This window comes from Chelonoidis abingdonii, chromosome 17, assembly GCF_003597395.2.
Source record: "Chelonoidis abingdonii isolate Lonesome George chromosome 17, CheloAbing_2.0, whole genome shotgun sequence".
Lineage (NCBI taxonomy): Eukaryota > Metazoa > Chordata > Testudines > Testudinidae > Chelonoidis > Chelonoidis abingdonii.
The window spans coordinates 22,995,313-23,017,535 of record NC_133785.1 but is presented as its reverse complement, the minus strand read 5'-3'; the positions used below and the strand labels follow the sequence as shown (position 1 = coordinate 23,017,535).

The 22,223-nt window shown below is 44.7% G+C and overlaps 1 protein-coding gene across 2 annotated transcripts in view; it reads right to left on the bottom strand.

The window, feature by feature from the left end:
• The window catches only part of SRGAP3 (SLIT-ROBO Rho GTPase activating protein 3), a 221,875-nt gene that overhangs the window by 86,783 nt on the left and 112,869 nt on the right, over positions 1–22,223 (bottom strand). For both annotated transcript variants that reach the window (XM_032784222.2, XM_032784223.2), the window contains exons 2-3: positions 19,375–19,570; positions 5,674–5,836 (exon numbers count right to left, since the gene is read on the bottom strand). In XM_032784222.2, the coding sequence (XP_032640113.1) occupies positions 5,674–5,836; positions 19,375–19,570 (359 nt within the window). The remainder of the gene's footprint in view (positions 1–5,673; positions 5,837–19,374; positions 19,571–22,223) is intronic.

The following is a 22,223-nucleotide window of genomic DNA, read 5'->3' as shown; positions in this document are numbered from 1 at the left end:
TAGCATGGGGACAGAATAATTGTCACAGACTGCAGAAGTCCACAGTCCTGACCAGCCTTTGTACTGGACAGGCAGTTCAGCTGTAGGCAAGTCTACAGCTTGTGACATGAAGGGGTAAATGGTCACTTTGCCCTTTGGGTTGATGAGTTTGGGATCCACGAAGGATTGGTGGATAGCTGACACTTGTGCCCCCGTGTTTCTCCATGCGGCTAACCTTCTTTCTCCCTCACTCTCAAATGTTCCCTTCGCCTCGCAAGGGGATTATGAGAAGGTATCTTGGGCCTGGGGACTTTGTGTGCATTGAGTGGTAAGTTAAACAGAGACACTTGCACAGCAGGGTGCGGGTTATTTGGGCAGATTGGCCTTTAATAGTCCCAGTCTTTACACTTATTACGCATCCTCCACTGACGGGTCACTGGGTCTGAGGTGAGTTACTGGCAGAACTGGTGAGGTGGAGGAGAATAAGGGTGTCTGTGGGCTTCCTTTGGGTTGTAGGTTGGGGTTTTGGTTGACCCTCGGTTTAGGTTTAGTCGTTCGTGCCCCTGGGGTTCTTCATTCCCCTTACAGTACTTTCTTGCTTTCTGCACTTTCAATCCATGTGGCTACAATCTCCCCGGCACCCTCGTGAGTATTATTTGCGGTTTTCCATCTGGATGTATCGTGTTTATTGCTCGCAGGAACACGTCATCCAAGAACTGCTCCATTCTGTATGATGGAGGTGCAGTTCGTCAGTCTATGGATTTAACATTGGTTCCTGATATCACAGGCCTGATATAGATTCCTTTCCAGTGTAGTAAGGTCGTGTTTTTGGGAATAGACACCATCTGGTTTTCACTTTGTTGGTGTTCTGAAATCTGCGACAGGCATGATCTCACGCATTATCCTCTACATTCTCGTATCTACTGGCCTTGTTTGAAACAGTTTTATACATCATTTCATTTTGTCTTTGGCATTTCCAGGCACGCACAACTCTGCTAAGGGTTCCACTGAAGGTGTGACCTCAGCTCTAAACCTATGGGTAACCTGGTCTTCAGAATGCTGTAATCCAAGCAGCTCTTTCAAAATTTTCTAAGAAAAGCCCTCAGTGTCAATCACCTATGCCTTTTAGTTGGGAAATTTCTTGTGTGGTTAGAACACCACAACTGGGCGACGGGGGACTTTAGGATGTGGCTGCGTTCTGATGCTACAGTCCTGTTCTACCTTTCCAGTTTCATCGCTCTCACTGTTTTTTCCCTCTCTTCACTTTCTTTATTGTGTATTTTCCATTCTTGGCAGTGTTACTCCCTCTTTTCATGGTATAGGCTGCAATCTTTGAGCTGCTTCCTGTAGTTTTCTGTACGCTCTCTCCATCTCTTGTTTGGCGGCTGTGCCTCGTCTTCTGCGCCATCTGTGTCCGTACGTAGTTCAATGCTGTTTTGGTTCTATTTGCTTCAGCTGAGTTTACTAGCTCTCGATTGGCTTGGCGTGAACTATCCAGTTCTTCCATGGAATGTCTCTGGCATGCGAGGCGAAGCGTAAAGTGCCCTACATGGTTGGTGGTACTTTTGAGGTCTTAGAACCTGCCTTGGGACTCTCTCACATGTTGTGGTTCCTACGCTGCGAGTCTGCTCGAGTAAGACGAGAACTCCTTTGTTTAACTCCGCTTCTAGCTAACCATTTGACATGCAGATTAACAAGTCAAACCAAGTCTTATTTAGCCCCTGTGATTGGTTTGCTGAGTTTACTTGATTCGCCAAATCAGAAATTTATTCGTTTTAACAAAAGACCCTTAATGTCACCTTTAATGGCGTCCTTGCTTTAAAATGTAAGGCCACCAAAGCAGCCAAGAAAAAAAAATTTCTCTCTGGCTACTTTAAAACCAAACCTTCTCTCTGCTAAAAAGCCCTTAGCCAGAGAAAAAAGATTAAATATAATATTCCTACTTGGCTTCTGGATTCTTATCCCTAACCGCTGCCATCTAATGTCGTAGCTTCCTACTCAGTGGATTTTGAACCTTAGCGTTCATTAACCTGAGAACTAGCAGAATCCCTCTAAGCTAATTACCGCGCCAGATCTGATCTTCGCGCCACCAATCCTAAGATTCCAGGTTTTTGGCTCCCTCTGGTCTCCCCAACAAACCTTCCTGGAGGGACCCCAAGATTCAGAAGGACCTCTAAGTCTCACAAAAAAGGAATATAACCCACTTCCCTTCCCCCCTCTCTCTCGCCCACCCAGACTTTTCTCTCTGGGTCTAATCCTGAGAGTACTGGAGGCAAATTCTCTTACATCACAGAATACCTAAAGAAGCCATGTCTCCTCTATATCCACAAAGAGACAAACCCCAAATACAAGGGAAAGAAATGAATTCTTTCTTTCCTGCCCATCTCACCAAATTCACTGGGCGCAGAGCTTAAACCATGCCGATAGATCTAACAACAAAGAGAATTTCCACTTCCTCTTCGTTCCTTAGCCTACCCAGAGGAGAAAAAACTCAAACAAGTCTTAAAAAGAAAGCTTGTATGATAAAACAAAGTAAAAGAAAACATATGAAACATATCTCATGCATCAATTGACACCATACACAGGGCTATTACTTAAAAGATATAATATGAAATAAACACACTTATCTCAAAAAGAGATCAACATAAACAGTTTACCCAGCAAACTACACTCATGTAAATACAAAACAAAACATATAAAAGCCTATTGTTTTGCTACCTTTGTACTTACAACTTTAAAACTGAAGATGGGAAGCTTGAAGATAGAAAGAAACCTCTCATAGCCAAGAGATAGACAAAAGACTCAGACCCCCAAAATTCCCTCCCTGACTTTGAAAAATCCCGTTTCCTGATTGGTCCTCTGGTCAGGTGTTTGGTTCCCTTTGTTAACCCTTTACAGGTAAAAGAAACGTTAACCCTTAGCTATTTATTTATGACAAATGGGAAAAGTCACAAAACCTTCCAGTTCCTCTATGCAGCCAGTGTGTCACAAACCATTAATAAAGCCTACACTGGGGGGATACAAAGTGACATCTTGGAAACAAATGCTCCCATAATTTATCACCAAAGAGCAATCTACAGCAAAACTAAACAGCTGAAGAACAATTAGGGATGCCTTTAATCTTTCTGGTGCTGGCCTATTTGCACGACACTCATCTGTTAATATAGGCTATGACATGTTCTTCCCAGGATAAGGACTGGAAGCGCCATCAGTTGAGATATTCAAAGTCACACTGGACAAAACGCGGGAAAATAAGTTTTAGGGAACAACCATGTTGGCTGCAGGGCTAGGTTGGATGATCTAATAGATATTTTCCATTTCTGGAATACTCCCTTTCATTGGTGCCTAAACTACACCTCTACTCCAATATAATGTCACCCGATATAACACGAATTCAGATATAACGCGGTAAAGCTGCGCTCTGGGGGGGCAGGGCTGTGTGCTTTAGCGAATCAAAGCAAGTTCAGTATATGATAACGCGGTTTCATCTATAACGCGGTAAGATTTTTTGGCTCCTGAGGACAGCGTTATATTGGGGTAGAGGTGTACCTCATCAAAACACTGACAAAAGTGAAAACCCACAACAACTCAGTTCTAAAGCTTCTGTCTGAAACGGTACACAGGGGGTTAAAGCATAATGCTTATCCTCTAAAGTGTCAGTCTCCCGATATACGTTAATGGCAAATGACGATACAAAATAAGACTTTTCAGTGATTTAGCTGGTCATTATTTCTAGGGACATGTGAGTCGTACTGTGATTTAAACCTCCAGGGACAAATGCAAGTGAAATCCCACAAGTCAACTGTGCAGCTTCCTTCTGATAAAAAGCAGGTGCTGACTTTGACAGGCTACAGATGGAGTCAATGCTCCTTTATTTCTGTTGGCAAAAGGACTGAAGAGTGGGAAAAAGAGATATAGAGAGGAACCATTTCTATACAAAGTACGTACACCTCTACCCCGATATAATGCGGTCGTGGGGAGCTAAACATCCCTACCGTGTTATGGGTGAAACGTCGTTACATGGAGATAGCAGTCGCAGGGCTGCCGTGGTGATTTAAAGAGCTTGGGGCTCCAGCCGGGGAGAGCCCCAGGCCTTTTAAATCGCCAGCGGAGCCCCAATGCTGCAGCCCCAGGGTAGTGGCGGCAGGGCTCCAGGGGTGATTTTAAAGGGCCCTGGGCTCCCCGCAGCAGCCGGAGCCCCATTCCCTTTAAAGCACCGCCGGAGCCCCGCTGCTACTGCACTATATGCAAACCCGTGTTATATCAGGTCACGTTATAGCGAGGTAGAGGTGTACTTGCACTATTAAGTTTAAATAAAGGCAAATAAAGGCAAAGAAATGGAACACTGTCTAGTCAACAAAATATTTTATCACCTTGGCCAGGTAAAAGATTAAAATATTTTAAACACTAGGCCCTTGTTTAGCCACCATTCAAGCACAGACATGTGCTACTGTGATTTAAAATGAGAGATTCCATCCAAAGATACACACTGGGACCAACTGGGGAGAAGGGAAATTTTTAAAAGTAAAATTTAAATAGTTTCTTTTTTGTCCTTCTGAAGTAGGCAAAAACTGGACCCTTGAATCTAAGCCCCTTCAAGGCAGTTATGGGGCAGAAAAAGGAGACAGATGTGCAATTTCAGGCCACCAGAATCAAACTTGACTTTATGGTTTCAGTTCTAGGTCAGATCCAAAATCAGAAGTGTTACATTTTAGACACAGGTATGGCTGAAATATCATAAGAATGGTCAGTTTTCATGGGATTTTGGTCCATGGCAGCAGAAGTTTAATGATAATTACTCATCCTACCAGATTCCCACCATTCAGGATGGTCAGAAAGCTCACAAGACCATCTGATCCCATGAGATTATTGTTGGGCTGGAATCTTATAAGGCCAGCTTGACATTTTGGAAATGTCAAACCCGAATATTTGAACCTGAATCCTAACCTTGACACTAGAACTAGCCTGAAACCTCAAACCCAGCCTAAACCAAATCGAGATTGGAGCAATGTCAATACAGTTCAGCTCTGTTAAAGCCAGAGAAGACTTTATGGGCAAGGAACTGATCCTATTCACTCACATGAAAATAGCCAGCCAGCCAGTGTGGAAAATAAGACACTACATTTGTGCCCCGATCATAAGCTCTACAGAAGGCCATCAGACAGGTCCAGTGTGCATGCATTTGTATCTGGGATTGGTTCAGTCGATGCACTAAGGAAAATTTTGGCCAGGAATTTAGAAAGAGAACTGGAGAGTCTCAATTCCCAGATTCCTCCACTTTTTGTTTCTGGAAAGTATCTCTAAGAGGTGTAGCCCTGGTCTCTCAAGTCAGTGGCAGAACTCCCATTTACTTCAGTAGGGCTGGAATTTCACTGCAGGTTTCTTTAGCTCCTGCAAAAGCAAGATTTTTTTTTTTAAACAGTTCCCACATCCACATTACTTCTAATATGAAGAGCTTTGCACTTCTCATGTATAAATTTCAGATTGCTTTACCACAGTGACTATTGCTATCCCCACTATTACTATCCCCACTTCATAGCTGATCTCAATCTCGAAATCTAAAGCAGGTTCACACTATCACTCTCCCATCTTCAATGGATCTCTAGTTTGTGCACAATCTCATTTGCAGTTGCATTGCTCTGTGAAAAACTAAGGATGGCTCCTTAATAAAAAACTGTCCATTGCTTTGCTTACCTTCTTAAAGAGCCTGATGACGTCTTCGCTGATCTGCGAGAGGCGGACAATGACATTGTTCATGAAGATGTCATTTAAGGTAGCATGGTCTCTGCTCTCTCGCCGAGTTTGGGTCAAAACTAGATACCAGCAATTCACCGGGGAAAGGAGGTGCTGATCCTTCCTGGAGAAACATGAACAATTCAAAGAGGGATTTAATTCACAAGTGTATACTATCAACGATACTGATATAGTCATCTTCTGCTGAGTAAATCTTCTACTATCCTTTCTGCCTAACAAAACAGGTCTGAACTCAGCCTTGTCACCTTCACTAAAACCAGTGCAGCATTTGATTAACTACTTGATTGCCATTCATAGCATGTGTTCTGGATTCAAGCTGTTCCTGCTGTGCATGGCTGATTAGAATGAAAAGTGAGGTCTCATAACAAATATCCATAAAAGTGTCACTTCGTTGGATGCATTTATTATACTCAGAGTTAAATGAATGTGAAACCTCAGATATGGAGATCTGTTGATGGGATAGCTGGTCATCACATCTTGTGCTACCAACATCCATGGGGAGGGATAGCTCAATGGTTTGAACATTAGCCGGCTAAACCTAGGGTTGTGAGTTCAATCCTTGAGGGGGCCATTTAGCGGTCTGGGGCAAAAATCTGTCTGGGGATTGGTCCTGCTTTGAGCAGGGGGTTGGACTAGATGACCTCCTGAGGTCCCTTCCAATCCTGATATTCTATGAAAGATCTATAATCTCCTCAAGTCTGTGGTTGCACACTGCATTGGAACACAAATTGCAACAGTGTGAAGCAGAAAGTTCCCAAATCTTAGAAGCCAGACAAGAGCAGTTCCAGAGAACCACTGCTTTTCAAAGGAGAGAAAATCAGAACGAACAGTAGAGTATGAGATCAAGTGTTTGTTTGCCACTAAGCAATCTCAGCAAGCATGAAGAGAGCTGTCAACCCCCCAGATGTGCATCTAAAAATTGAATGAAAAATAAGAAATACAATGCTGAAATACCAGATTATATGCTTTTAGGAACACTGTATTGGCAGAGAGATAGACTGCATGGGGTGCTCCCAAACTGTGGCATGTGAGCTTGATGATCCACCAATTAATTGACTACACACCAAATTTTTAAGACTGACACCAATAAAATTTGGGAGTCACTGAACTTCTCTCTCTCAGCTGTTATTTTATTATACTATTCTAATGTACACACTTTTAGAGGACTGAAACAGGTCCATCAGGTATGTTCCCAGTTTGCCCAAGTGACAGGTCAGGGCAGCATCTGCGGATACAAAGGATCAAGGAGAGTCGGAGCTGGGAGGAGATCCCTGAAGGCACTCAGGAGGTTATTGAGGAAAGGATGAAGGCAGGAGAGCAGTACGGGGTTTGCCAACTGACCTCCCCAAGCTAGACAGCCAAAGCCAGAGGGCTGAACGCAGGAGAACAGCAGAGTGACTTGCCTGCTGACTTCCAAGTTGAGAACTGGAGCTGAGGGCTGAAGTGGTTTGTTTGGACTTTTGTTAACCTGAAAGGGAACACAACTTTGAGCATAACCCAGCTAAAGAACTGAGCAATGTGAACCCCCAGGAGATACTGAAAACCCTGGGGAGGAGGAAATTGGGGGCAGAAAGTGCCTAGTGTGCTATACTCCCCCATCAGGAGGTGTCCATGGTAAGCATACTCTAGTGATAAGAACCTTTTGTTTTTGCAAGAAAATGTTTGTATTGGGGCCACCTGTCATATTTTTGCATTAATTAATGTTATTAATTATGTGCATTACAGGAGCACTACATGACCCCAATCTGGGATCAAAGCTCCACAGTGCTAGGCACTGTACAAATAAACAAGAAAAAGTGCACGTTTAGAACTAGGAATGATATTTGAAGTATTGTTTCAGTATCCAAGCCAGTGTTGCCAACTCATGATTTCACTGCAAGTCCCACAATATTTAGCATTTTTCTTAAGGCCCCAGCTCCTGGATGCAGGTGACTCTGAGAATCTCAGCTTTCATTAAAAATGTTCTAGCCATGATGGTTGTGGAGAAAAGCCTGAAAAGGTGTCCAAGGTAAATCCAGAAGACACAAATCACAAGACAGAAAGAACCCAACATTATTTTTTTAATCTCATAATTTGAAAGCAAATCTCATGTTTTTGGGAGGCCCAATTGATGACTTTTAAATGCTTGGTGTGGACAATATTGCTAAGGACCAGTAAGGACTTTGGGGCTCAATCCCACATGTTTATGAAAGGATAATGCAGGAAAGGAGCTGTTGACTTAAATATCTTTACCAATGCAGGAACTCCAAGCCTCTATTATTTTATTACACACACACACACACACACACACAGTTTTCAGTTAAATATCTCTACAAGCTGAGCAACTCAGATTCTCTAAGCTTCACTCACAGCTTTGTCCTTGTTTATCATCCTCCCACAGCTGCCTGAAACCAGCAAAACATAAGCATTTTCCATGGAATGGAGCTTTTCTGATCACTGACCCCAGAGACGAGGTTGTACTTAGATGTTTTATACAGCCAGTAGTTTCTTCCCTTCCCCTCCTTCAGGGTACACCTACTGAGAAACAGACCAGGATCCATCCCAGAGTTCAGACTAGTCATTCTGTGCATTAGACTTACAGCACTTCGTAATGCAGTCGTCCCCAAACTTTTCAGGGTCGCGTCCCCCTTACCCCAGTCTGTGCTCCTCCCTCCCCTGAGCTGGGGCCAGCTGGAGGCAACTCTGGGACCCGGAACAAAGTCACGGCCAGGGGCCAAGGCCAGCAGTGGAGCCTCGGCTAGTGGCTGAGGCCGCGAGTCGGACTGTGAGTAGGGGCAGTGGCTGGGAGCAGGGCCGGAGCAGAGCTGGGGGCAGAGCAGGGCTCGGAGGTGCTCCCTTCCCTCCCCCCTTGGGGACTGGCCCGGGCCCTGCCATGCCCCACTAGGGGGGCACACCCCACAGTTTGGGGACCAGTGTTGTAATGATATTCAGGTCTTTAAAAAAAAAAAAAAAAAAAAAAAAGTGTGGCCTACAAGGGTAGAATTACACTTCAGTAACACAGTGCAGCCTCTCTATAAACAGCAAAAGGTGCAAGTCATAGCAGTGTGCCTGATGTAACAGTAAAGCTGAATGTATTTCATTAGTGTTCATAACCAATACAATACATCTTAAGAGGAGAATTCTGATAATGACCTCTAGGAGTATCATGGTGAACTAGTGCCTGCCTAGTCTGGTATCTCTAGTTGTCTAGGAAGCAGACACCAGTCAGTGTGGTGGGAGGGTTTCTAACTACATACATTTGGCATTCAGCTCTTTTTCCCCCCACGCACCAACTTGGCAAAATTTCAGTCAGTCAGTGAGGCAGACTTATAATTTCTGCGTCTAAATCTTCTCTGAACCTCACGCTCCACTTGGCTATTAACAACATTATGATTAATGACAATTTTAAAGGCAAGTTTATGCCAAAAATAGAGGGGGGACGTTCCAGCAATGTATTGTCCAACACACAGTCTATCACTTTGCATATACATGCAATATTTTAAAAAGCTATCCTCGGATGGGGTCTCAATTTCAGAATGGCAAGGTAGCCACACAAAGCAGTGCAGAACTTACAGCAGAGCAGACCTGCCCTCCCCAACAGCAGGTCCAAGGAGGTGGGCAAAAGAGGAGCACCTATGGATTGGGCTCTCTAGGCTGGAAAGGAACAAAACTAGGAAAAGTGGACAGGGGAAACACTAAGGTGGACAGATAATGCATTATGCTCATAAATAGCTTCGTTTGTTAAGACAATTCTCCTTTTTTCCTTTGGAACCTTCATTGCTCTTATAGTCCTAGATTCTCCTTCAAGTTTGCTATTAGCAGTTCTCTGAGTTTCCATCACAGACACAATAGGTTGAATAATCAACGCAGATTTATAAAATTTCAGAGGTTTGCTTTTTAAAATAAAAAGCACTTATTTTCAGTCAGAGACTCCTCACATTCAGATGAGCCAAGGAGTCTGACACTGCACTGCACTCTGATCTTCTTTTCCAGTCACTTGGTATTACCATGATGGCGCTGCTTCTTGTTGTTTTCTTAGTTATATTGTTGGAGATGGATGGTACATGCTCTAGCCCAGGGGTTCTCAAAGTTGGTCTGCCGTTTGTTAAGGGAAAGCTCCTGGCAGGCCGGGCCGGTTTGTTTACCTGCCGCATCCGCAGGTTTGGCTGATCACGGCTCCCATTGGCTGCAGTTCGCCACTCCAGGCCAATGGGAGCTACTGGAAGCGGCGACCAGCACATCCCTCGGCCCACGCTGCTTCCCGCAGCCCCCATTGGCCTTGAGCGATGAACTGCAGCCAGTGGGAGCCGCAACTGGCCGAACCTGTGGACGCGGCAGTTAAACAAACCAGCCTGGCCTGCCAGGTGCTTTCCCTGAACAAGTGGTGGACCAGCTTTGAGAACCACTGCTCTAGCCTGTTCTTCTACACTTCCATGGTAATGATTAATGGATTTTATTCCCTCCAATTATAACGGTAAATTGAGCATCCAAGACAACTTTCTTGCCAAATCTACTGCAAGTGGTGGCAATATCCTCTCATAGCTCATTCTGTTCTGCCCATCTCACCTTACAAAACAAAAAAATCCCTCTGATGCTCTGGACAAGGGTGCCAAGGGAAACCACCAAGTGCATTGCATCCCTCAAGTTGCAGGAATGAAGGTCCTTCCATTCTTGTATTCCAGCAATTTCAGTGGAAAAAAATATCATCATCATGTTGTAAAGTCTGTTTTTTATTTTGGCCTGGAAGAGCAAAGCTGCAAACTCCATGCAGTAGTTACATTTTTTGCGGTTCACATTCACTCAAGATGACGCAGAGAGCTAAGGGTGTCCTGAGGGGAAAGAGAAGATGGGAATTCACCCCATGGTGCTTGCCCTCTTTCAGGCTTCATTTCCACCTAGGTTCAATAGCAGCCCCACCTGTGGAAGCTGCAGGGTTAGCGCATTGAATCAAGGCATGCTCTGGACAATCTGATTATGCTCCCAACATTTCTCAGGCAGAACTGGCTCTCTACTCACCACTAGTGGAACAAAGCTGCCACTGCTTTCCGGAGTGGGAGGAGCAGCTAAACTTGCACCCCAAAATTTCTGCACAGTTTTCCACTAGCTCAGCCACACTGACTGTTCTGGCACCAAGCCTTACCCCCTACAGTATTTTTTTTTGTATTGGATTCCAGCTGCGTGGGGTCCCGCTTGCATTTTTCAAAGAGCACAAGAAGAAACCTTTTACCCAGTATGGTTGGCCAAACTGCCATCCCCGGAACTATTCAGCACAGACTGCAGCACTGACAGAATGGCTAAGCCTCGGAGCACTCAGGAAACCAGCAGGGCTTAAATTCTCACAGACTATTTCCCAGAGTGCCAGAGGTCAGGGCTTCAGCTCCTTGGAGTGTGCTGGGGCTCCTGCAGGTTTGAAAATATTTACTGGACTCTGCTCTGCTTTAAGCCCTGGAAACTGGACTCTCCATCGAGCGACAGAAAGATGAAGGGTTAGTAGACTGCAAAAAAATCACAAAAAGAGCTGTTCTGATCCCACTATGTAGCTCCCCTCCTCCAATTCCAGTTAACATTTCCAGTTTCAATCAGCCTTCAAATCGCCCTAAGACTCAGCTTTGAAAGTGGCCACCTCCGTCATCTCACTCAGGGCCATATATCACCTTTGAGCTGAGCATGCTGTTCCCATTAATTAGTTTATTATGCAAGCACCCAGGGCAGGATGTTTTCACCAAGCCCTAACCTACTAAAAAAAGACATTTTAAAACAGTCTTATGAGTAAGTCTCCTCTGTTAAAAAAAAAAAAAAAAAAAAATTATTATACTGGCCTTAACACTTGAACATTACTCCTGTCCGCAGGAAGATTCCCACTGAAAAACTAGGTACTATAGCAGAAAAAAACCAAACCTAAACAAAAAACAAATACCACAGGATGGGAGCATTTTTAAAAAGAGTGCCAGAACCCTACACAATGCCTTAATACATATAATTATATATTATAGGAGAGGTAGTGTAGTTTAGTGGAGAACACACAGGAGTCAGAAGACCAGGGTTCTAATCTCACCTTTGCCGCTGGCTGACCATGGCAAGTCATGTCAGTCCCTGCTCTGTGCCTCAGTTTCCCCATCTGTAAAATGGAGATAATGATACTCACCTCCTTGTAAAGTGTTTGGAGACCTGCTGTAAAGTTATTAATATAAATCTTATTAATGAATGAAGCCTTGTTACAACCCTGTGAGAAAGGTGATACATTATACCCATTTCAGAGAGAGGTAAAGCAAGGCACGGAGCGGCAAAGTGACTACATGGTATCTAAAAAGGAATTTTCCATCTCTAAATTTCTAGGACTCTCTTCTTTATATGGAATAACGAACCAAATGTCATTTAAAGGGCCAAGATGAACCTTTCCCCTAGCCTGCTCCCATTTTAGCCTTGCAGTTATATTAACATAGGGTGATGGGCACTCTCCAGCTGCACTTGCTTGGAACTTACTAATAATTAGACATTCACAGTATGTTCCAGGGCTTGCTCAGTCCATCCACCAGATGCTACTCCTGCCTCCATCTGGCTGTCAAAACTAATGAACCTGCAATGAGCTGCTTTAGCAGCAGTAACAACTGAGATCACCCGTCTCCGAAGGATTAAGAGCCATTACGCGCACACATGGGACGGAGGTCCACTTTTAGCTATTCATTTTTGCGATGCTTTACACACAGCCAGAGTTCTGCTCCGATTTCTAAAAACTTTGGTTTCCACCTTTCGTTTGGGTTCTCTCACACAGCTTCTGGACCTGTTCTATGTCTTCCCAGCAATGACACCAAGCAATGTAAGATTCACAATATTGGACCAGACCCTTATTCCATCAAGTCCAGCATCCTGCCCAAACCTGATGCTTCAGAAGAAGACTGGGAGTGAAGAGCAGAGTTAACAGCCTGAGTCTGACTGTGGCAAACTGTCGAATGCTATACATGGAGAGGTAGTTTTCTTGTTTGTTTCACTTATTTCCATTAAGCTTACTTAATTTCAGAAAAGATCCCATGGGTCATGCAGTCTGTCAGACTCGACTTCCAACTCTAGTGTGTTGTTGGAGCAAACTTGCTTGCTACAGTGCTTAAAATCAGGTGCTAACACATATAGGAAACATTTCTGCATAATGTGAATATACCGGTTGATAGTTAAGAGTTACTATCAGCCTAAACCAACTCCCATTGCAGTCAATGGAGAGACTTCCATCCATTTCAATGGGTGTTGGATTGGACCCTCTAAGATGATGAAAGATTAACTCTCACTTGGAGCCACATGATGCCTATGGGGCAGGCAGATCAGTACCTGGCCTTGCCATGGGGTGTCCAACTGTAGATAGTATCCATGTTTGCCCAGAGACTTGAGATCCAAAGCTCAACTACAGATAGTTGAAAAACCGAGAGTCTGTTTAGTGGGAAATTCTGACATCTGGAAATTTGGTTTCATTCCAAATCAGAACCAAAAGCTGCCATTTCAAAATCTACGACAGACTGGAAACACCAAACATTTTCATTATAATCTAAAATAATCCATATTAACTACTACATATAAATGTAAAATATTTAATATAAGTGAAAATGAAATTAAAGAAAACATGGTTACATTTTTCAAAATGGTAAAGTTAAAATAAATCATTTGAAAACTTTCTCGTCAAAAATTCCTTGATATCAACAAGTTCCCATGAAACATATCAATTTTGACAAGACTGCATTTTCCAATGGAAAACTGATCTGTTGTAAGATTTTCAACCACCTCTACAGGACACCCCACTCCTCTCCTTGGGGAAGAGGTCTACTGCACAGCTCTTTGAGACAAACCCCTTTACAGAATAAACAAAAGGATGTGAAAACAACAAGGAGTCTGGTGGCACTTTAAAGACTAACAGATTTATTTGGGCCTAAGATTTTGTAGGTGAAAAACCACTTCTTCAGATGCAACTGACATAGACTAAGGGTCTGATGCATCCGAAGAAGTGGTTGAGCCTAAACTTTCATGGGTTAAAAAACCACTTCTTCGGATGCATCAGACCCTTAGTCTATGTCAGTTGCATCTGAAGAAGTGGTTTTTCACCTACAAAATCTTAGGCCCAAATAAATCTGTTAGTCTTTAAAGTGCCACCAGACTCCTTGTTGTTTTTGTGGATACAGACCAACATGGCCACCCCTCTGATACAAAAGGACGTAGTTCTTCTGCTCAGAGAGAGACAGTTTACAGCCCTGACTGAAGCACGACAACAACAACAATGGGATAGAATTAGCTCCCACCACAAGATCTCAGAACAGGTAAATCTGGTACGACCTCTAGCCAATCCTTCTAATGAAGTAATGGATTGTGCTACAGTGGTTTGTGGTTGCATAAACTATTGCAGTTCTGGAGGGTGATTGGAATTAAACATTGTGGATTAGAACAGTTCTGTGGATGGATGGAGTGGAGAGAACTGAGGGATAAGATGAAATAACATCAGGGATAGAAAGAATGAAAGTGACATGATGGATGAAAATCCAGAGATAGCAGCGCTGGATTTGGCCTGTATCAGTGCGCACAATGGCACAAAATTCAATGAAGGTGACTAATTCATGCTACAACAAACTATGATTCTATCAGACCTTCGTACAGCAGGGCTGGATTTGACCCTTTGTCCAGATTTGTCCCAAGCATATTTGAGTGTCTCAAGGAAAAACCTCCATTGGCAGCTGGCTCTTGGGATGGGGCTGACAGTTAAGGGCGACTCTATATTCTAATGCCTAGGGTTTATTCTTGAAAGAAAGAATTATGAAACGGCCTTTTGCACTAATATTTCACCATGGCAATATAAAAGGACATTCCTTCAAGGCAAAAAAGACCTAGCTGATTACATATTCAAACCCCAATTATTTCTCCTTCCCTTCCCAACCTCAAAAAAAATAGCACACAAGCTGCTGTGGAGACTTCTCACTGCTTAGCCTACACATGGGGCCGTAACTAAGGCTAAGATTATATCACAGAAGTTGCGGTAGTCACAGAATCCATAACTTTCCGCAACCTCGGTGACATTGGGGGCCCCTCAGCTTCCGCTTCCCAGGTCCCCCCTGCAGTGGCTCAGCCATCACGAGTAGCCGGGGCCCCCTCCCCCGCAGTTCCCAGCCACCACCGCCAGTGGCAGAGGGATCCCACAGCTCCCAGCCGCCGATGACGATGGCAGAGGGACGCCAGAGCTGCTCAGTGGCCACGGACAGGCTGGGGCCCACTGCAGCTCCCCAGCCTCTGCCTCTGCCATCCCCCTCCCCCCACGCAGCTCCTCTGCAGCCACAGGCAGCGAAGAACCCCCTGCAGCTCCCAGCCCTGCAGGGCAACCCCTCACAGCCATTGGGCAATGGGGTCCCTTGCAGCTCCCAGCTGCTGCGGGAGGCAAGGGGGCAGGATGGATGACCCTCCTCCCTCCCCTTTTTGTCAAGGATGTTTTCAGTAAAAAAGTTAGGGACAGGTCTCGGACCAAGACCTGTCCTTGACTTTTACTAAAAATATCTGTGTCCTAATCGTAGCTTTAGCCATAATGAACAGATCACTCTACCCTATGGGACTCCATGACCAGCTCACATGGACAGCAACAGGATTTTTATTAAGAACATTTTAGATACAGGCAGATTTTAGAGCCTCCTTTGTCAAAGGTTAAATATGACTGTCACCTATCACATGGAAAAATGTGGTTCTTGCTCACTGGAAGTACACTGCGTAGCAGCTCAGAGACTTGGAACTGCCTCCTGTTACACTCTTAACTGGAGGACAGTCTCAGACGTGTGTATGTTCACATGTCTAATTGAGGGGGGAGCTATTGATTGCATCACTGATGCACCACAGTTTCCAAATGCTTGATCAGCGGAGTGTTAATGGTGTTGCTTCTCAAAGAAGCGACCTATGATCCCAGCTGGCAATAAAGGACTTGTGTGTGATAACGTGAGGGTGATAAATACAACAGTCAATAAGGAGATATAATGAATGCATAATAGCAACACCACAATAGTCGTCATTATTGAGGACTAGACCACAGTCCGCCCCATATAGCTGCACTGAAGTACAAGTGGAGAACAAGATGCTCTCCCATGCCCTGATCAGCCTTCCCACATCTCTGTTGCAGGCACGGTGGGGAAAGCAGGGGTTGCATGCCTGAGGCTGCTCCACCTGCACAGCCATAAGCTGGGAGCAGAGGAAAAGGGGTGGGGAATGGAAGGAACTTGGGCTCCATCCCAGAACGCATTGATCCACACAGCTGAGATGGTGTGGAGCGGGGCTAGTCGGCTAGTCAGACCCAGCAGCAAATTACCACGCCTGGGAAGAAAGGCAATAGTACGGAAGGATTTATGCCTCTCTGGGGCACAACTAATGCCCTGGGCTCTCAGTCCTCTTGGGGTGGTGCAGCTATACACTACTTCGTATACAGAATGAAGCACAATCTAGCCCCATAGCCTTGCTAGGCTTCAGTGTGACTGTAACCGCTCTCCCTCCATTGATTGCAATAACATCCCACCCCAAGATGTCATGATGCAGTTCATGCATGTCACTGTATAGCCGTGGTCTCCAACTTTGTATGCACAAGATCACTTTCTGAATTTAAGTGCAATCTAGGATTTACCCCATCTCTTCCCTGAGGCCCCATCCCCTTCCCTGAAGCCCTGCCCCTCTCACTCCACCTCCCCCCATTGCTCCCTCTCCCCCACCCCCACTCACTTTCACCAGTCTGGGGCAAGGAGTTGGGGTTCGGGAGGGGGTGTGGGCTCTGGGCTGGGGCCTAGGGGTTTGGAGTGTGGGAGGGGGCTGCGGGCTGGGGCTGGAAGCTCTGGGAGGGAGTTTGGGACCAGGAGGGGGCTCCAGGCTGGGGCAGTAGGTTGGGGTATAGGAGGGGGTATGGGATGCTGGCTCAGAGGGAGGTCAGGGCTGGGGCAGTGGGTTGGGGTGCAGGAGGGGGTTCAGATGCAGTAGGGGCATGGGGTGTTGGCTCTGGGTGGGGGCTCAGGACTGGGGTGTGGGCTCCTGCTGGGCGGCACTTACCTCGGGCGGCTCCCGGGCAGCAATGAAGCAAGGCTAAGGCAGGCTCCCTGCCTGCTTCAGCCCCACACCACTCCCGGAAAGGGCCAACGCGCCCCTGGGGAGGCACGTGGCTCCGCGTGCTGCCCTCTCTGCAGACACCACCCCCGCAGCTCTCATTGGCCACAGTTCCCCACTCCCGGCCAATGGGAGTTGTGGAGGTCGTGCTTGCAGCACACAGAGACCCCTGCCCACTCACTCTTCGGGGCATGCGGGCCACTTCCGGGAGCAGCATGGTTCCAGCGCAGGTAGGGAGCCTGCCTTAGCAGTAGCCTTGCTGCACTGCCAGACTTTTAGCAGCCAGCGATCGCAATTGACTGGGACAGTCTCCAGGATTGACCAGTCAATTGTGATCGACCGGTTGGTGACCACTGCTGTATATGAGCCCATCCCATTAGCTCCATCCAGACACACTAACTGAAGCATGTTATCACATCCTGATGTGTGCTAACTTCGGGTACATGCCGACCATTGAAGGGTAGCCACCGGAAGCTCATTACTAGGCACTTTACAAAGGTGAATAAGTACTCTCACCCCCATAGCTTGACCCTTACAGGGCATCATCCCAGCATAATAAATGCAACACCCACACTCCCCATGGGTAAATGAACAGCTTGCCCAGGGCTCCATTTAGGGCACTAACCAGGAGGAGATGCACATGTAACAAAACACCATTTTCACCAGTTCACAGAGCAAAAGCACACTGCGGTAGCCAGTGCTCACGAACTCCTCCCCCTGCTGAGACAGGTATCCTTGTACAGGGCACAGCAATGTCAGCAAAGCCACCAAGCAAACCAGTGGGATTGTACATCTGAATCTATCAATCTATGACATGTGCATAAAACAGTGAAAGCCTGTTCCCTAGAGAGTCAGAGTAAATAGATTAAATAGGATTTAGTAATATGGAGTAAATAGGATTTAGTAATTTAGCTGCAGAAGCAGCAACTTTTCATGCTGTAATGGAAGAAACATGAGGCTGGAGAAAAGAAAGGGTTTTGTAAGGGGCTAGGAATTAGAAAGGTTAAAAAGTGTATTATACAGGTAGAGCCCCAAGTCCCTAGGATGGGAGCTACACCACGCTGATTGTCTTTGGCCTATGAATGGAATGATACTGGCATCACTTTGGGAAAGATATTTCATAGCTGTGGCTGTCAGAAAAGAAACAGAGACAAACGTTACGGCCAGGGGAGAGAAAGGAAAGGAATTTCAGCTGCAGAATTGTATTGGAAGTACGCAGCATGAATATCCTTCTCTCATACTGCACACATTTATATGCAGTTCACTTAGAGTTCAGAACCTGGAAGGCACACATTAGAAAGTGGCATACGCTACGCAGCATCACTCATGTTCTGCCAAGCGAGACATCCAAGCTAAGACAGGCAGACAGAGTGAGCTAATTATCATAAAGAACACCAGAAATATTGCTGGAGGGAAAATACGAAACCAGTTCAGGAGTACGTGCATATTTGGGGCAGTTTCTTTTGTGGTGCCCAACCAAAGATCTTCGGCAAAACTGAATTTGCTGAGTCAACGAGAAAAGAAAAAGTTAGGAAGTCCCATTTTACGTGGAGTCATTCTTCCAATCATAACCACATTTTAAAATGGAGCCCTGGAATAATGGTACAGACCAGTCAGTAACATTACTGACTAAATAGCTTCACCCAAGAAATAGTCTCCCCAGACTCTAAAACTCTGCCTGAAGTTTTCTGCAACCAAAGTTTAGAATGTGGGCTGAGAGTTCACAAGCTGCTTGTGAAAACGTACATGTATTTATACATTCTAAGGCCAGACAGAACTATTATGATAATCTAGTCTGGCCCCCTGTATAACACAGGCTTTAACTTTCACCCAATACTTCCTGTTGCATTGAGTCCATAACTTCTGGTTCGGTTAAAGTATATTTTTAGAAAGACATCCGCTTTTAATTTTAAAAAGATTTCAAGTGAAGCAGAATCCACCACATCCCTTGGTAAGTTGTTCCACTGGTTAATTACTGTTCAAACTGTGTACCTTATTTCCAAGATGAATTTGCCTAACTTCAGCACATTGTGTGTGTGCATTCATGTGTGTAATATACAAATATTATTTTAAAAATACAAATACTTTAGTGAACTCAATTTTCAGAAGTTGCCTACAATTTTGAGTCTGCAAATATCTCCAAACGCAATTTAAAGCACTCTAACAAATAATGACTTGAGTGCATATACAAATCAGGTCCTATAAAATGTACCTGACATTATTGGCACTAACTGAAGTCAAGACACAAAAAATGGAGGCTGAGTTTATGCTCTTTTTTGTGGAGTAAGGGGGTGGAGAAAGATCAAAGTTCACATTTTTATGTTACTGTTTGGAGAAACGAGTTAAAATAAATTAACTGGGGCAGCAAGTTCAGTGTGACTGTACTGTACAATACCTGTTGCTTGATTTCACTTCATGGCCCTTCCATGCTGAAAAACACAAAACAATGCCACTGTAGCACAATCAGTATTAATTTTAGTCAACATTTGGACTTTGCAGCCACAACCAAAGGTTAGTTATTGATTCAGGCTCTGGAGCATCCATGTGCTCCTGGAAGTCCTTGCTTACTTGAATTGATGATGTTCTCTGGAGCTGCGGATCTTAGAAGAAAATCGTTCTGCCAGTTTCTCCAGACTCCTGGAGTACTCCAGCTCTATCTCAGCCTTTCTGCGGAAGAACTCCTGGAGGTCCTGCAGGAGCTGCAACCGGGATTCGGATTGTTGTTCCAGACATTTGAACTGTTCCACCAACTGGGTACGGATTTCTGAACACGCACAAAAAAGAGGAGAGAGAAAGAAGCATTACACAAGCAAAATGCAACAGGCCCTACATAAGACTTGTTTTCACTTGCTTTGCCCCAAGCCTTGCAGTCCTTACTTTCCCCTACTAGGGTAAAACTCCCATCAAAGGGCTCAACACCCAATCCAAAGCCCACTGAAGTCAACGGGAGCCTTTCCACTGACTTCCATTAGCACTGGATTGGGCCTTGACCAAGGACTTCAGATTTTTACCCAGTAGTCTCATATGGAACCTTATTCTTTGCAGAATATATAGTACTGCAAGTATATAAGTGGCTGACTTTAAAAGCCATCCAGTTGTCTTAGATAACACAAAAACTGTACCGCTATTTTGGTAATATTCCTAGTACTTTCATATTTTTAGTATAGGAAATAACACTGATACCTATTGACAGATGTTGACTTCTTAAAGGCTACTACAATAGGAGGTCAAAAACATAACGATGCTCCCCTCCAAATGCAAAGTCCTTATTTTCGTTCATTTCCCCAATATAATTGTTAGGTCAATTAGCATTAAAAATGGATTGTACATTGTGTTTTGGCTGAGAAGGAAGCGAAGGGGAAAGATCCTGGAGCACTTTCAGGCCCTCCAAATTTGCACTCATAGAACCCTGTGAAAACAATTAGCTTAATGATGATTTGCAGTGATGTGGTCATGTGAGTCTTCAGGACCCAGGTGACTGATATACAATGTGTTAAACAGAAATGGGGTAGGAGGGGTGAGGGTGAGAGAGAGAGAATAAATTCTGTTTTTAATGCATCTCTGCCACACCTATCATGATGGTATTTTAACACCTATTATATCCTACATGAATTAATATTCTTTAAGAATTAGATAAATCTGTGCTTTCATCCTGACACTGATCTTGTTCTATCTGTGCTGATAACATCAGCCATATGAAGTAATGTATCCTCTTCGGCAAATCAGAACTATCTGCAAAGTCTGTTTTACATGATGTATCTCCTTTTTATATGCTGGAGAAGTACTGTTTCCTTTTACCATTTTCCTTTTGACAAGACTTTTATCTTGTGCTGTGAAAGATCAATTGCATTTTTTCCAACTCCCACTTTTTAGCCTCTTACATAATGTAACTGAGGCTGGAAATCTCTTAAGCAGGACTGATTCTTGGAAGTTAAGTAAGCAGAATTGGCATAGGGAAAATATGGCTCACTCAACCTATTAGACAATTTGCCTTTCAGTGCAAGACAAGCATTACGGCACCTGTGGCACTGGGTGTGGGTATGAGGAAAACAAACCTTCCCAATTGCTGCTAAAATGTTTGAAAGGTTTATAGCCAAGGATTTTTGTTAATGGTTCTTTAAAGGGGTGAAAAGTCTGGGAAGGCTATAAGCAGGAAGTGGTTGTTCTTTCTTTCAGAGACTGCAACTATGCTTGCTGCCTGGAGGGAGGGAAGAGCCCTTGAAGGAGAAAACAGAAAGAGCTTGAAGTGGGGGCTGGGGGGAGAATCAGACTAGATAGTAGGGAACATTTCTTAAGAGTGACAATTAGAGCCAGCCACAGAGACTTCTAAAGGAGGCAGCTGCACAATGGAGGCACCTAAGAAAGGAAGGTGGAATCGGAAGCTAAAGATTAAAATGTTTCATGAGATTAGCATCTGCTCCCTGTCTTGTGGGGGTCAAGACTGTTCCCTAAAGGTACGTCTACACTGCAACTGGGCGCATGCCTCCCAGCTCGGGCTGACAGACACTTGCTAACTCGGCACAAGCTTGTGTGCTAAAAGTAGTGTGGATGTTGCATGGCATGGGTGGGAGCACAGGCTAGCCACCCGACTACAAGCCTGCCTGACCCAGGCTGGGAGCTTGCTTCCAGCTGCAGTGCAGACACCTCCTAAGAGGCCAGAAATTCAAAGCTAGACTTATGCAACTGCATGTACCTAAACATACAGGCCTGTAGCCAAGTATGCATATGCACGGGGCCAGCTGGGCACTTTATCTAGCATCTGCATGTGCAGATATCCGATCTGTGTGTTCATACCAGGTATTCACAAAGTACACAGATAACTGCATGTGCCTAAACCTTCAAAAGTCAAGTCCTGTAATTTCTCCAGTAGGAATAGTGTGAAGAAAATGTCCTACATGATGCAGGAGACAACCTAGAACCATTTTAGTCAAGCCATCTGCAGAAATTTAAAAAATACTGAGCACATTTTTAAAATACTTAATTTATTTCTACTGAGATTTGTGTAGAGATTTTTTTAAACTCAATCAATTTACCTGCTTGCATTCACGCTGAATAGGATGCGTCTGCATATCGTATATTGCAAAAAAGCTAATAGCCAAATACAGCATTAAGCCTGTAATCTCCATATCCTATGTACTGAGCTGGAATTCTTATCTCCTACATTGTCGTTCTCGAGTGTAGATTGTGACAAAAGGACACAGCTCATAGTAAGGGACGGCACGGAAGGAGCATTATGACTCAGGGAACCACAATTCCCTTCCTGCTCCTCCATTGCTCTAAAGGATGCAATAAGTTGCAGCTGGCCGAATACCAGCACAAAACGACTACAGTCACCACTCCCATCCCTTCCCCTTGGTATTGGCTAAGTTCTCCCCTTACTCCAGAGGGCTAGAAATTTACAAACCAACTCCCCTGCA